At 46.2% G+C, this 16,172-nt stretch overlaps 1 protein-coding gene across 2 annotated transcripts in view; it reads left to right on the plus strand.

Annotated features, from left to right (window-relative positions):
- Positions 1-16,172, plus strand: part of DIP2B (DIP2 acetate--CoA ligase B (putative)) — a 768,291-nt gene that overhangs the window by 287,195 nt on the left and 464,924 nt on the right. For both annotated transcript variants that reach the window (XM_085654541.1, XM_085654539.1), the window contains exon 3: positions 9,028-9,156. In XM_085654541.1, coding sequence (XP_085510667.1) covers positions 9,028-9,156 — 129 coding nt within the window. The remainder of the gene's footprint in view (positions 1-9,027; positions 9,157-16,172) is intronic.

Below are 16,172 nucleotides of genomic sequence, written 5' to 3' on the forward strand. Positions count from 1 at the left end.
TACACAATCCAGTGGACACCTCGGCCATTCCGCATGGCACACAAATTAACTGATGCCAAAAATATTTCAGGGACTTTATCAGGACCAATGGAAATAATGTGGAGATCAACAATAAACCTAAGGACAATCCCTTGGAACGCAGTCGAACCATCACCTGTATACAACCGAGTTACATTATTGAGTTACTTTAAATCCCCACATTAACGGACACTATCGCAGCCACAATCATTGATATTTCATCTAAATCTCGTATTCCACTCTTAACCTATCAAAGATTTGAAACTCCCAATGGGGACATTGATCTCATGAAGGGAAACTTGCCCAGTGAATGTCACCAAGTTGGCTCAGTGAGTTATTTTTTACTGACAGCTGTGCCCAGAAGGTTACATGTTTGAATTTTGGCAGGCCCACTTCAGCATTTGGTTTTTCCAAGATTGATAAATGAAGTGCTGTTATATTGAGCAGTGATATTGCCAGCTCTGTAAAACAGGAAACATTGCGGTAGCAAGTATTATATAAAGTAAGTCATTATTATTAAATAGAAGAAAGACAAACTAGACCTAGACTTGTGTTCCAACTACTACCCTTTCATCCACACCGACCCCATCGCCTCTCAAATTACTGGAAACGCCTGTAACAATACAGCCCAGAGTACATATTGACCAGTATTACTTTCTTCAGGTCTATCACTTGAGCCCCTTCTAGGGGCAAGTGTGAAACTGCAGCTATCCAGGAAATGGACACCACTGTAAACCCATTATTGTCAACACGAAAAAAAAAAAATTAAGCACCGATTCTTAAAGTCACAAAACTGCACCCTCAGGTCCGTGACACTGCATGGGCGCAGGTTTAAGACTTTATGGGTCTCACTAGAATTGACAGAAGTAGGCCTGTAATCCAGTAATATTTGCAAGGCTTCATGCATACGTGTTGAAAACTTTTGTGAATTTTATTATTGCACCAGAAAACACACATATATTTGCTTATGTGAAACTCTGCTAAGCAAGTGCAAATTAACTTTTTAAAACCTTTTAAAACTTTTTTTTTTACTACTTACCTTGTCTGGGTGAAATGTCTCAAATTTTGGTTGTTCGCAAACTCAAACCATTCCAGCACGAATTTCTTCCATACTTTCAGCCCCTTTGAAAAGCCTTGCTCACATGAAAATCTTCATGTGAGTAAAGCCTTTAAGGGGTGCAAACCAACTTTTGTGCCTGTTAGCCAAATGTGCATAATTTGGTAGCTTTGAGAGTCGGGCCATGACATTGTGCTTCCAACCTGATCTTTTATGGAAAATATCTTTTTTACTCATTTTAGAAGGCATAGCAACGACTATACACAGCCATTCGCCTACAACCACAGGGGCCCGGCGACCAGGAAAGGATGCATAGTGTATATACATATATATAGACGTACACAGCTTTATAGCCTACATCCCAGAGGGTGGCAGCGATGATAAACATGCCTATTAAATAGAAAAACCAACAGAAATCATCAGGAAAACAGTGCCGGCCCGAAGAACCAGAATCTTGACAGAGATAGAACCCCCCCCCCCCCCCCCTCCCGCTCCCCCCCCCCCCCCCCTTCCCGGAAAAAAAAGAAAAAGAGGGGCGTCCGTACCATGACCCTCAGATGCCAGAAAGTGACCCGTACCCACCCGCTAAGCCCAATCCAAAGTCCCCTGTTTACCCGGCTTGGAGACACCCTTTTCTTGACCTTGTGGGACCAGCTGGAGAATTTGCAGGAGTTTGGGTCAAGTAACTTCCCGGAGGTCTTTTGACAGTAGTGCAATGAAAGGAGCCCATAGTTATGCGTATTTCTCGCCTTTATGGTCTTGTACTAAAGAGAGGTGTTCCATAGCTAGGGTCATACAAAGCCTATGGAGCCATGCCGCGTGGTCCGGGACCGTGGCAGTGCCCCAGTGCACTAGGATCGCTTGACGTGCAGCGAGTAGCGCCAATGCAGTCTGCCTGCCTAGCAATGACCGCAGTCGAAATGTTATTGGGTTCAAAAGTCCCATGAGTGTTCCTCGGAAAGCGAGGTATCTCAGTCTCAAAGGCGGTGTCGATACCGTTGAGCTCCTGCTCCCAGAATCTCTCCAGTCTTGGACAGTGCCTAAAAAGATATGCTAGGGAGCCTGTCATACCGTAGCCCCGCCAGCATTCCTCAGTATGGTTCTTGTCCCATTGGTAGATACGAGCGGGCGTGAGGTACCAATAAGCTGCTACCGTAAACGCAGACTCGGCTCCAGCGGTATTGTAGGCAGTGTGATGGGCTCTGTAATGGATATTGTCCTACTCCTTGTCTGTAAGGGCCCTCCCCAGTTCAGCCTCCCAGCCAAATTGGCCTTTTGAGCGAATACCTTTCTGGCCTGGAGCAAGAAGAACATAGAGTTCCGCAATAAGATGCTTGTCATCTTTCTTGTTCGCTATCCACTTCTCGAAGGGGGTAAGCTTGCGGGAGACATGGGATAAGTACGCCACGGAGGTAGCCCAGTAACGCAGTTGTAAATAATAATACTTGTCTGTCAGGGGAAGGTCAAGGTCCCGTCGTACCCGAGAAAAGGGGATGATGCCGTCCGGGTCAAATAAGTGACCCAAGCGCTTACAGCCCACCTCCCTCCAACGCTGGCCGACCTCAGATTTACATCCCGGGGGGAAATCTGGATTATCCACCCTTGGCGTCATCGGGGAGGGAAAGGTCGTGATGCCTCTTGAGAGAGCCACAGCATCCCACACCTTCATTGTTGCCGCAGTGACTGGGGAGGAGTAGAGACCCCATGAGCGTGATCTGCGCGGAAGCCATATCTCCCTCCAGACATTCGCTACAGCTACCGCCTGGTCCATGAAGGTCCAGTGCTTTTCCGAAAGGGGGCGATTCCATTCCAGAACATACCTCCAGTGAGCGGCCTGGAGATAGCTGTGTACCAACTGCAAGTTCACCCCACATTCGCTTTTGGGGTGCGCCAGTTGTGCAACGGAGAGCTGTAGCGCCCGCATGGCTTTGGGAGAGGGAACCAGAGGCAGAGTCTGGAAGAGGTACAGGATCCTCGGTAAGATCGTCATCTTCACCGCAGCGATGCGCCCGAACCAGGACAAGTTAAGCTTAGTCAAGCCATCTAACGCCTTTCTAGTCTGGTCTACCAGAGTCGAATAGTTCAGCTCCAGGGTGCGAGGGGGCCAAGAGAATGCCCAGATAGTGCACGGGGGCACTAGACCATTGCAGGGGGAGATCCCGCTGGAGTGTTTCTACATGTGTCTGGGGCAAGGATAAGTTGTGCACCTGGGACTTATTAAGATTGACCTTAAAGCCGGAAACGTGTCCGAAGGACTCCAACTCCTTCATTAGTTCGGGTAAGGACGTGAGAGGCTCCGCTAGGGAGAGGTTGACATCATACGCGTAGAGGCTCACTTTGTGAGTATCACCCCCGAATCGGAGGCCCTGGATGCCTGGGAGATCTCGGATGCAGGGAGGCGGGTGAACTTGCTTGACGCCAGATAGGCACCTGCAGCAGAGAGGTCTACTGTCTACTCACTATACAGAGATTGATATAATTGCAGGAACCCCTCCACGATTTGGGAGGCCAAGCGTACCTCCTTGCCTGTGGGCTGCTTCAGGGAGGATATGGTCGCCGCAACGGCGTTGGCCCGCAATCTCCAGTCGCCAAACATCGTGAAGGCCATTGTCGGCCAGTCATTGTTTACCCTCTGAGGAAAGGACAACCACTTGCGTGTATCACTGGCCAGACCGATCATTATCATTGTCTAGGACAAGATTCAGATCACCACCCACCACTACAGCAGAGTCAGGGGACGCCAGGCTTTCTGCAAGATGTCTAAGTAAAAAAGGCTCTTGGTGTGTGTTGGGGGCGTAAATATTAATGAGTGAGGAGAGTGGACCCCCATTGAACCCGGAGTGTTTGAACCCTGCCCTTAGACTCGTAAAAAGTGGAGAGTACCTTGCCCTGAAATTTTGCCCCAAGAGGATGGCCACCCCGTTCTTTTTCGCAGTGCCGGAGGACCAGTATTGGTGAGGAAATCGACGCGTAAGCATGCGGGTAGTGTCCTTGGCTAACAGGTGGGTCTCTTGCAGCATACAGATATCCCCTTCAGAGTGCTCTAATAAGGAAAGGATCGGAGAGTGCTTTACAGGGTGATTCAGGATTCGGACATTAAGACTTAACATTTTCAGGTCTCTAACCATACATTGTGGGGGTTAGCATGCACTGTGCAGCAAAGAGGAAGAGCGCTGGTGGCTAGCTTGAGCGAGCAACAGTCATGATGGATGAGATATGGGCACAGGACCTGACACGAACACCCCTAGAAAAATGAACAACTTTCTGAAAGAACGAAACATCCCCTGCAAAACAACCCCAAACGATAACAGTGTACACAAGTTAGTCAGCAAAGAGAAACCCAAGGGGGTCATGACATCGACAGCCAATTGCAAAACTGAGTACCTGGTAGTCCAAGGGCTGCAGGGGAACTTTCCGTTAACCGGAGAGAAGGAGCAGACATACATGTCCCTCCGACTACGCTCCAGGACCCCCATCCCTGACGGTCCACTAGATGAACTCAAGGTGACATCAGATCAGGTTTGAAGTTGGGTGATGATTTCCCGGCTGTTTGCCAGCATGAAGATCGCGGTCGTAGCGCTCTCCAACCCAAGCAGGTCGAGAGCTTCGGCGAGAGAGCAGATCTGTCGTAATTGCCCTGATGTTTGAAGATAATGCGGAGTGGGTGGCCCCACGAATACGGGATTCCCTTGTCGCGGAGCTGGGAATTAACCACTTTGAATTCTCGCTTTTTGGCCAGTGTGGATGCAGCAAGATCCTGGTAAAGTGCCGCGGTGTGGCCCCGGAACTGGACGGGGTGAGCTGCTCGGGCTTGGCATAGGATTTGCTCCTTCAGTTGGAAATCATGGACGCAGATGAGGATGTCCGGCGGAGGTGCCTTGTCCCCTCTGGGCAGGCCCACACAATGGACCCGGTACATCTGAATGTCGTCTCCCAAAACTTGCCAGAAGAGGGCCAACACATAAGATCGGAGGTCATCTCCCTCTGCTCACTAGGGCACCGCTCGGATCCGTATGTTATTACTCGGGGAACAAATCTCAAGGTCCTTTGCGTGGACCTGTAAGTCCAGGTTTTGATCCTGCAGTCTGAGCACCTCCTGCTGCAGCTGGTGAAGGTCTTCCTCTCGACTCAGGTCATGCTCTTAAAGAGTGGCCACCCACTCACCCACTTCATCCAAGTTGCGCCGGACTTCCTTGAGATCTGCGGAAAGCTGGCCCTTCAGATCAAGGATGTCCTCCTTAATCGCAGAAAACAGCTCCATCATGAAGGCCTTTGTAGCTGGGCCGTCCCCTCCTTCCACCATCTCCGAATGACCCGGGACACCAGGCGCAGTGCTTGTCGCATCAGTGCCGCCTGGTTGGCTGAGGAGCATGTCTTTGAGGGATTTCTCCTTCCTCCTCCGGGCTGAGGACATAGTGCAATGCCACTTGCGAGGGTCACCTCGTATGTTGCCCACCGCGATGAGGACCTTGGGAGCCCGATTGGGCCAGGAGTCGGTGGTCTCTCCGCGCAGCCCGGGGATCTTGGACACTTACTACGGAGCAGATTCCCGGGAAGGCCCCGTCTAATCTTATGGGGGAGTCCTATTTGCTCCCAGGCGCGTTCACCCCTTTAGCTCTTCGTACCTGCGCAGTAGGCCGCTATTGAGAAAGGCCCAGAACTGCTCATTGCAAAGGCAAGGTGTGGGGGCCCAACCGAAGCAAGGACCTGAGAGCGCTGTGCGCAACGCCCTGACCCAAGATTCCGTGCCCGGGAAGATGTATAGCACGCCCGTGCGCAGTCCTCCGATGGGACCCCGCTTGCTCCGGGAAGGTCTCCGACCAGATCACCTGAGGCGCAGGGTGTGAAGTATATTCAGAGCGCAGGCCCTCGTGTTACGTGCGCTACGCGGCGTCCCAGCAGTGCTGTCAGCTTCTTGTGAGGGACGGAGATCGGGGGCGCGAGGCTACAGGCCGCGCCACCACCCTCCGCCAGCGCCGGGCCGCTTCAGCAGCCGCAGTAGGAAGGGAGCCCGCTCACGTGGCCGCTGTCACTCACCGGGGGTCCAGCCAGCCGCAGCAGCACTCCCGAGGTCCGTCCCCGGGCGTAGATGAGAATGGCTCCGAAGGGTGGTAAGCTGCAGTCCCCGAAGACCAAGGCCGCAAGCGCCCCTAGCGGTCCACCCGCCCATCCGCTGCGTGGTTAAGGAGGTCCGCAGGCCGCTGGCGGGTCAGCGGCGGCGCAGGTCTTTTTCCGTAAAGCGCCTTCCAGCAGCCCCCCCCCCCCCCTCCTCCACGCAGAGGGCGAGTGTCGGCAGAGGGCGAGTGTCGGGGTCGCATCCGTGAACGGCGCCCCGGGGAAGCTCTATACCAGTCACTGCCAAGGGCCGCACCCACGCCACGGTGATCACGATGGCTATAGGCCGCAGATGGGTCAGTGGTGGCGCCACGTTCTGACTGTCATGGGCCTTCCTCAAGCTGGAGGGACAAAACCTGCATCCTACCGTGCCGCCATCTTGTCCACGCCCCCACTGACCTGATCTTTTAGAGAGTTAATATAAGTGTACAATATAAATGTTCAATCTTTGATGTAGCACTTCTATATGTTAAGCTGTGACACCTTTTGTGAATTTACAGTGGGCTTACAGCTACATTGCTTACCATTGGTTGTAATTATTTTCACTCATTTGCTTGCTCTTGTTGCTTGTCTTTACCCCCTCCCTAGCGTTTGATCCTTTTGCCCAGCTGACTTGCATCATTTGTTCACATTTAGAGAATACATTTTTTCTTTCTCAGTCAGCACTCTATAAAGAGTGTATGTGTTTTCCAGCTGACTCCTTAGAGTATCTCAAATACTGCTTCCTGCACTCCTGCTGCGTTGCGCCCCCAACTCAACCACCTTGTCTTGGGAAGCATAGCAACAGCATATTTGTGCTGGGATATGGCTGAAGAGCAGACTTAAGTGCTGTTTTTGTTTGTTGTCCTGCTTTCCACATACTGCATAAAAGCACAAGTCACACACAGGCTTTATGGCGCTGTAGGAAAGGCCTCCTGCTGCAACTGATGTTTGAGGCAGAAGGTGTACTTAGCAGGACACATCTCCAAGAAGCCTACAAACTTACTTGGCCGGGTTACTACAGAGGACCAAATGACTGAATCCTGTGGAAAATAAACTAGGCCTTGGCAAGCATTTCCCTTTACATTCTAACACATCATTATTCTTTCTAAATTCTGTTAGGAGTTTTCTGAGTGAAAAGTATTTGGAAAAAAAACTAAGCCATTTATACAGATTATGAACATTGAATTCATCCTACAGTTTGAGATACCATAAGATGTGTGCTTCCTATTCCAACAGCATTTTGAAATAATTTGTATCCATTTATCTTTTACATATATATATATATTTTTTGTAATTGTTCACAGACAAACACTGGCAAAGCCAACAGTTCAGCACTCACATTCTAAAGGTGAGATCTTTAGGCTTAGTTAGTGCTCGTTTCTTTTTCTTTCAGCACTCCGTGGGTGTGAATATGCTAGTGCTGATTCCCCACTAATACTCCAGGCCCCTTGCTTTGAGTTGCTTCCCCTCCCACGAGTTTATCTATTATTCCCACACTTTTTCATGTGTAGTGTCTCCACGTGTGCCTAGCCATGCTGTGGCTATGCAGCTGCCTGTGCTCTCCCTGCTTCTGTTATGAATGAACAGTAGTTTGGAGAGCGCAGCCCCCTTTAAGCAGCGGGGGAGATTTCCACTGCTGGGCCAGAGGCAGGTAGAACAGGATCACAGTGCTGTAAAATCTCCCTGTGCTAGCAATGCACAGTCTGTGCAAGGTGCTTTGAACCCAGGGGCAGATCACTGCACAGCGAAAAAAGTTGAAAAAAATAACCGTTTTACCTTTACGTCCTTTCAGGTCTGTTGTTACTGATCATAGCATTTTATACCAAACAGGATGATATAAACCAGACAATTTAACTGCTTTTTGTTTGTGTGTAACTTTGTAGTTGTGTTTGTATAATCCATTGACAGCGTTTTGTGTGGCATTTACTGTATGTGCCTGGTACTATTTCTTGGTGGGCTGAGTGAGTGATGCAGAGATCTATGTTGAACCTGCAGATGACTGACACGCAGGATGTGACTTAGCATTTGAGTCCTGAATTCTCAAAAGTTTCCTCTTTGGTGCCAAAGTATGTTTCCTCTCATTGGCTGAATACAGAATACCGTGGGCTAGATGATTCAGAAAAAAACAGGTGAGGGCGAGCTTTTGGACCATATAAAATTTGTTCAGTGAAAAAACTGTTCAGCGCGGGTCTGAGAAATACCAAAAAGCTGGTCTGCAGTTTTCCACACTCTCTTAATACCTGGTATTAGTAGGAGTCTGTGAGAACACAGTTATCTTGTGAATGGAGGTAAAGTGGTCTAGTGATTTGCAGTGCATTTAAGAGTAACGAGTAGCAGTCAGATCTCTAGCTTCCGGTGCAGTTTTAAGTGTTTGTCTTTTTTTTCTTAACCATTACTTAAAACTGCAGAAATAGCCCAGTCTCACCCACTACCTAGAACATGCACATGCATTGTATAGACATTTTAAAGGTTTCTTCTGTAATAATTTCATAAAATGGAGCGGCCTCTGTTTTCAGTTGGGACTTGTTGAAAACAATATGTCAGCCTGAGGTCTCCACCTGTTTGCATATCCCACGCGAGAGGCTAAAAAGGTCACAAAAGGTTTTAGATGCCGTTGAAAAATTGTAGCATGTTGGTGGGACAGTTTCTGATTAACATGTCTCGTTTTGTTTATCCCCTTGTGAAAGGACCACAGCCTCCAATTTAGATGGATTTTCTCTGAGGGAATTTATTGAAAATATTGATTTCAGCTAATCAATGTGAACAAAGAAGTCTGAGTGCTCATCTATACTTTCGAAAATAGCTTTTCAGGAGGGAGAGCGGCAAAGTAAACGTGTTCTAACTTGTCCTTTCAGGTGTTGACCCTGCGTTGCAGAAGGAGCACAGGAGTCAGACGCCTGCTCCCTCAGCCGCTCCAGCACAGTCCGGCTCGCGCTATCACCGCGCTCGTTCAGGAGGCGCCCGTGATGAACGCTACCGTTCAGGTAATGACATCAGTGGCTAGATTTATTTATTTTTATTTTAGCAGTTTTGTATAGCGCGAACAAGACCCTTACAGGTATCAGAGCGCTTTACAGTACAGAGATAACAACATAGAAAACATATAAATATCGTGAAATAGGTGAAGCAGGCAGAGCATTACCATTCAGTGACCGACTGATGTCTCTATAAATCACCAGACCTTTCTCTTGGGGCGCATTTTGCAAACATTGTGATTATTTGTTAGATGCAATGGAGTCTGCACAGAGTAAAATTGAAAAAAACACAAGTTTGTAATTAAAGAATACTCACGATTTTCATAAACTATACATGTTAATTTCAATTTCTCTTTATATGTAATAATGTCACCTGATGGTGCCAAATGATATGTTTACAGGAAGTTTGCAAAGGGTAGGAATGGTTTGAGAAAAGCTATATTCAAGTATTACAATATTGGAAAGACCTTGTGCACGTAACGGGTACAAATGATGGCTAATAGAATAATGTGATTTCTGAAGAGTTAACCTAATTGCTTTGGGAAACCAGAACATTTGTACTGATGTAATCTTCTTTCCATCTTCAGTTCAAGTTATATTCTGCATACCAAGTTTGCATCTCAGAGGCCAGCTTTTCCATTCAATTATGTATCATGCATATTATAGTAAAGCTAAGTAGCTTTCTAGTGCATCTGCTGCACACACTTGTTTTTATTATTAACAACGCCTTTGGACCTTATGTGAGAAGATTTATTCCCTGAGTTTAACTTTTCTTAGTCATATCCTTAACCACGTGCTTAGGTCCTGATTAGTCATCACATAACCTTGGAAAACCACATTAGAGCAAGTATCATACTTTGATTACTGAGGGCTAAGGCTAACGCCAAGCCTAGCCTTGTCCATGCTGGCCCCCAAAGCTGATTGCTTATTATTGCATTATTTGTCTTAAGTACTAAAGACCTACAATAAAACTTTTTCAACGAAAGCTGCTCAAGCAATTGTGATTTATAATATCAAGGCTCTCGGAGCAGCTTCATACAGAGCAGAGATTTTGTGGTCTGCTAACTGTAGCGCCCTCTCCTACTCCGAGAATAGGTTTATCAGGCACCTATTTGCTTTCCCAAACAGCACTCCATTGGTCCCACTACACTCCGATTTGGCATTGAAGAACATTTGTTGGAAGGTTGATCGTCGCCTATTACTGTATTGACATAGGATTTGGACCTCACCTGCCTTGGTTGCATATAGATATACCCTCAAAGATATTTTAGTCCTTCCCAGCATCCAGCAGACAGCGTGGCTCCTGCACATTAGGGCCTTGTTTAGAATGGTTTGTCTGGAGATTTTCTGGGAAGCACCAGAGGCCCTTATTCCTGGCTCCAAAATGTTAATTAAATCGGCCTATTGGCAGATGGTACACCAAAATCACATAGGTAACTGTAGAGGAAGTTTGAGTCTGGATTTTCCGAAGTTTAAGTTGTCACCCAGCTATGAGTACACGATCGATGAGATCACTCCCACTCTGGCCAGGAAATTGTTCTTACAAGTTAGCTATTAGTCTTAACACATTGTGGCCATTTGTGATAAGTGGGACAATGTGATCTACCGGAGTACAGAATGCATGGCGTGTAAGGGGCCAAGAGAAGATTTATCTCACTTGTTTTCTGTCCAGCGAATGATGCCCAGAGGAAAAAAATGGCTATTACACCTGTGTAGAACCCTGGGTGTAAGGAGTTACTTGGTTGCCACCAGGCTATTACGATCCGACACCTCTAGACTGGTGGTTTTTGCAGTTGCAAGATACCTCCAGGCAGCCTGGATATGGCAGTCAAAGTACATTAGTGCCACTGCTGCTAGTAGACCCGAGGAGAAGCATTTATAGGGGATAGAGGTCTCCAAATGCGTACGGTCAGAACAGCTCACCCTAGGGAATTGAAAAACAGAATATTTATTATATATATATATTCACTGAAAAAACCATAGGTTTCACACACGTTATAGTTAGGAATTATCATTTACAAAACCTTGCAAATTCACTTAAAAACCATAGGTTTCACACATGTTATAGTTAGCTGTACATTTCACTCGTAAAAAACCAATGAAATTCCACGTTATAGTTAGATCAGGTAACTATAACTTGCGCGCCCACAATAAACTGCTGATGACGTCACATATTACATCACTCATGACATGGTCAGTGACATCACTCATGACATCAATGATGACATCTGAAATTACACATTGTGGATTGCGGTCGCGCAAGTTATAGTTACCTGATCTAACTATAACTTGGAATTTCATTGGTTTTTTACGAGTGAAATGTACAGCTAACTATAACATGTGTGAAACCTATGGTTTTTTCAGTGAATTTGTACGGTTTTTTAAATGCTAAGTTATGTATTTATTTTTTATTTTTTTCTGGTTTTTCACTGTGCGCACACCCTGCGACCGCCAGTAGATAATATATATATATATATATATATATATATATATATATATATATATATATATAATCTACTGGCGGTCGCCAGTAGATAGTTATAGTTACAACCTAGTTTCCATAGGAAATCTCAAAATTCTATTTTGAATAACTTTGGCGCCGGTTGACGAATCCTCGCGAAATTTTCAAAACAAATGGGGCGCTCCGTTCAGCTCCTACCTTGAAAGTCTCGGGGTGATTCGTCAAGCGGGGGCCGAGAAAAAGGGGGGGTCCCAAAACACGTTTTTCCCATGCATTTTTCCATAGGACTTTTAGTCGAAGGTACAGCCCGAACGGCTGAACAGAATTACGTGAAATTTGGCAAAGAGGTAGCCATAAGGTCAAGGAAGTGCCTTTTGAAGGTCTCGTGTAAATCTGTTCAGTATTTCCTGAGAAAATAGCATTTAAAACCATATCCATATCTATACGCGCGCACTGTGCGCGCACCCTGCCGTGCGCGCACCCTGCCGTGCGCGAGCGCAATTCTGATTGGTTTTTAGATGTCAGTAAACATTTGAATCGTTCGAAACCAGGAAGTGTCGGCCGCCATTTTGTCCCTCGCAGTCTGAGGGGGTGAAAAACAAAGGTGGAGAACGTGAAAAGGGGGCAGGGTGGACAGTTCCTGACCCCCTAGCCTTGGTCAGGGGGTCACAGAAGGACCCCCAAGGGAGAAAAAAACTTTTTTTTTTCTTTTTTTTTTTAAATCACGGGGTGCGCGCACCGTGCGCGCATGGCACGCACTGCGCACTGTGGGTGCTCGGGGTGCGAATCGCACCGACGCACCGTGCGCGCACGGTGAAAAACCTGAGAAAAAAAAATTTAACAAATACATAACTTAGCATTTAAAAAACGGTACAAATTCACTGAAAAAACCATAGGTTTCACACACGTTATAGTTACGAATTAGCATTTAAAAAACCTTGCAAATTCACTTAAAAAACCATAGGTTTCACACATGTTATAGTTAGCTGGACATTTCACTCGTAAAAAACCAATGAAATTCCCCGTTATAGTTAGTGCAGGCAACTATAACTCACGCATATCTATTACATAGCTTGACAATATGCACTTTGCCCTTTAATTCTTTGGTGAAAACTAGTATACATGAGTCCTCCCCTTTCTAGTTTGCCGGATGGCATAACGGATCCATCAGGAGCTTCTTAGGGATTTTCTTTGAGTTTTTTGCTCTCTGACATTCCGTGTTTTATGCAGATATATTATTAAAGGTATTCTGTTATATTCATCAACCATTTGTGCTAAAGGATGTAATCTGGTTTGGAACTTACACCTGTCCATTAGGTACCTTTCTGTGCTGGTTGGAGCTTTCGAGGAAGGTGCAGATTCATCTAGTTCCAAGAGATAGATACTGCATTCCTGTATATTTAATGCCTGCATTTCCTCAAAGATGAAGTACTGTGTTTTCCAGCACATGCTCTAAAGTAGCTTCTGTGCTTACCAAACACAGCTGTGTGGCTTATCTGCAGCTGGAAAAAGTATGACAAATTTCTCAGGCCGAAAGAGCTTTGCATTGTTTAAGGATTGAGAAACCGATTCAATTTAAATGCATTTGTTTACTGTCTAATGTTTGCTGCCAACCGGCTCAGTCCAGCCCAGCCCTTTTTTTCACCCATATACTCCATCCAAGGCTCTCCAAAGCATCAAAGTTGCTGCTGCAGGTTCTCAAAATGAGACCTGCTTAGTAGGGATCCTTTAAGTGTTTATACCCAAGTCGCTGGAACAGATTAATAGTTATATTCAGACAGATTTAAATGTAGATTGATGTCTGCTGAGCTATGATCAGCTTCTAATGTTGGCGGAAGATTTTCAAGATGTTTTCAATGCTGCTCCCTCTGCTTATCTTTGAAGCGGGAATCCTTTGTTCCAGTTAATACCCACCTGCTGGATGGCCTACAGTATCCATGACAACTTAACCATTGATCTGCATAGATTGTGAACCAGACTGCACCCAACACACATAAGTATAGTCACTGCACTGCCTTCATTTTTCGGCTGCCTGGTCTTAAAATGCAATGTTAAAAAGCTTGAAGTGCAGCTCGGGACAATCCTAGTGCATAACATTAAAGAAGTTGAGTGCCTCGCTTCAGAAATTCTGATTGATACTTTCCCCTGCAAATTTTTCACCATGTGAATCTCCACAGGTTTGATACTGGGTCTGGAAAATCGGATATAGTACCTCTGCGCTAGTAGTTGGAGCCACAGCTGCAACTTGACTCCCTTCCTTCCCCTAATGTGGCATCACAGAGCCGTATGTGGTACCACCCAGTGGATCTCATGTCCTTTCTTTTTTTTCTTGCACCGTTAAGTGCAGTTCCAGGGTTAATCTCCTTTCAAAATTGTTATTCGTTTTTACAGTGCTTTTGGGACATTGTTCTCGTTGAAGAGGCCAGTTTCTCATAGTTGTACTCCTGTCACTCTTCAAGTTCTTCTTTGTGGACATATGACACCTGCCATTTGGGTTCGGATCTTGCACGTCTTTAGGCCCACTTTTGGTTGTGGCTTCTTGCCATCAGTGATTGTTTTGGAACAGGATAAATCTTTGTTCACATCTGGAGGCTGAGATGACCAATGAAGTCGGTGTCTTGTGTGGGTCCATTCCCAGAAATGTATGGAGGAGTGGTTTCATTACAGAGACAATCATCCCAAACCTAATGTATAACTTATAGATAATGGATTTGTCTTTCTGCCGCCGTCGCTCCTGTTCACAGTATGTATCCAGTGGATGCTGGACCCATTTCCTGACTTCCACTTCCCCATCGCCCTCGGAAGAGTGTCTAGCTTTGGTGCAAATGAACCCAAATTGAGCCTGAAGCTTGTACGCGACTCCATGTCCTGTGTTGCCAGATTTGCCCCCTGGTGATGCTCTTGCTCAAGTGACAGCGGTCAATCAGGATTTGCTGGCTATGTTCTGTCCTCTGGCACTCGTGGGTGCACGATTGGGGCAATTGACTAAATACCTGCTAGTGGCCCTCATGCTAGTCATCCCTGCTTATACTACTGAAGTCATCTCGATTCAGACAGACTTTCTATTGCTGCTGAAGGCCTTGACATTATACTAATTCTTAGAATGAGGAGTCGGTTAGATTTGTACCAAATTGAGTATCCTAACCACTGGAATCATTGTTACTGAGTTAAGTTTATTCTCTTCATTTCTATGTACCGCAACATGCTCCTGGTGCATAGATTATTCATACCCCTTGACCAATCAAGTAAAAATAAAAATATATCATATAGCTTCAGAAATAGTGACTTCAAGAACAACAAACTTGCCTTTTGTGCACAACAGAGCTTTAAATTCTACAGCGTAAAAGAAGAAAATCAAAATCCGCAGAGCCTCTTGGGTGCCAAAGCTGAAAAAAATGAACTCCAAATGGCATATCACACACTGTTCGTTTGCTTGGAATACAGCTGTGTTCACCTTCTCCTGTGTGACCCAACTGCTTGTGAAACTAATATCCTGATTATGTACTTGCCCAACTAACTCAGTTATCTGTTGTGTGTGTTGTGGCCTAGGCCTGTCCCTGGTAATGCCAAGGTCCGAGTTGGTCATGTTCTGGGCTCTTGACATAAAGCCATTATGGCAGCATACAGATTTTTTCGAATTGATTTCCTTAAAGCACATTTTCTTTCTGTATTAGAAAGAAGATTGCCCGATATGGATACCAAGCTGCCCTTCGAAATTCAATGAGGACCCTTTCGCGAGGGATTGGAGGATACTAGGGTGAAGGTGTAAGTCAGCCAGTTCTATTGTTGAAGGTTCGGACTTTTTTGTAGGGAGGGCCTGCCTTTTTGTCTGTTTGATTGCTACTTCAGGAAGGCTGACGATATCCTGGTGCAATCACGATTGGTGTGTTCGTGTAATATGTTCTCGTGCTTAGGACCAGCGTCATCAGTACCCGCAGTGCGGATCTAATATTTTGTACCAAGGTTTTGTCGGCACCAAAGGCAGAAAGTGAGATTTGAAAGGAAACTACATCATAACTTTTTTCAAGAATATAAAGTGGATCAACATGCTCTGACTACAAAATGAGTACGAAGCGGGACCCAGACCACCCTATTTTGTTTTATGTTCGTCTTGACCAAGGAAGGGAGTGCTCTAAAGAATTTGAAATGCTGCTATGTGACCAGGGCTGGTGTCTGCATAACAACCAATCCCTCAGAGTTGATGGGACATCACCTTAAGTCTGCGCAGTTAGTGGGAAATCCTTTGGGTGTTACTAGAAGCGTGCCTTGCTGCCCAAATTCGGAAGGACAGTCCTGGGACTGCTGTAAGAAACACTGTCTCAGAGGTTCTGATGTACGGGACAGTCCTGGGTCCGCAGTAGGAGAGACTGTCTCAGCGGTTCTGATGTGTGGAACACCCATATAAATTAGAATGCAAAGTCAGAGCATCTCCAGGATTCACCTGAGTTGTGAGGGATCTTCTAGTCTCCCAGAGTGTTGCTCTTGAGTTGAACTGTGTAAAGAAACTTTGAGCCAAGGAGCAAAGTGCCCTGCTGACGGAAGGCCTACCACTGCTGATGTATGG

The sequence above is a fragment of the Triturus cristatus genome, chromosome 4_1 (assembly GCF_964204655.1).
Source record: "Triturus cristatus chromosome 4_1, aTriCri1.1, whole genome shotgun sequence".
Classification (NCBI taxonomy): Eukaryota; Metazoa; Chordata; class Amphibia; order Caudata; family Salamandridae; genus Triturus; species Triturus cristatus.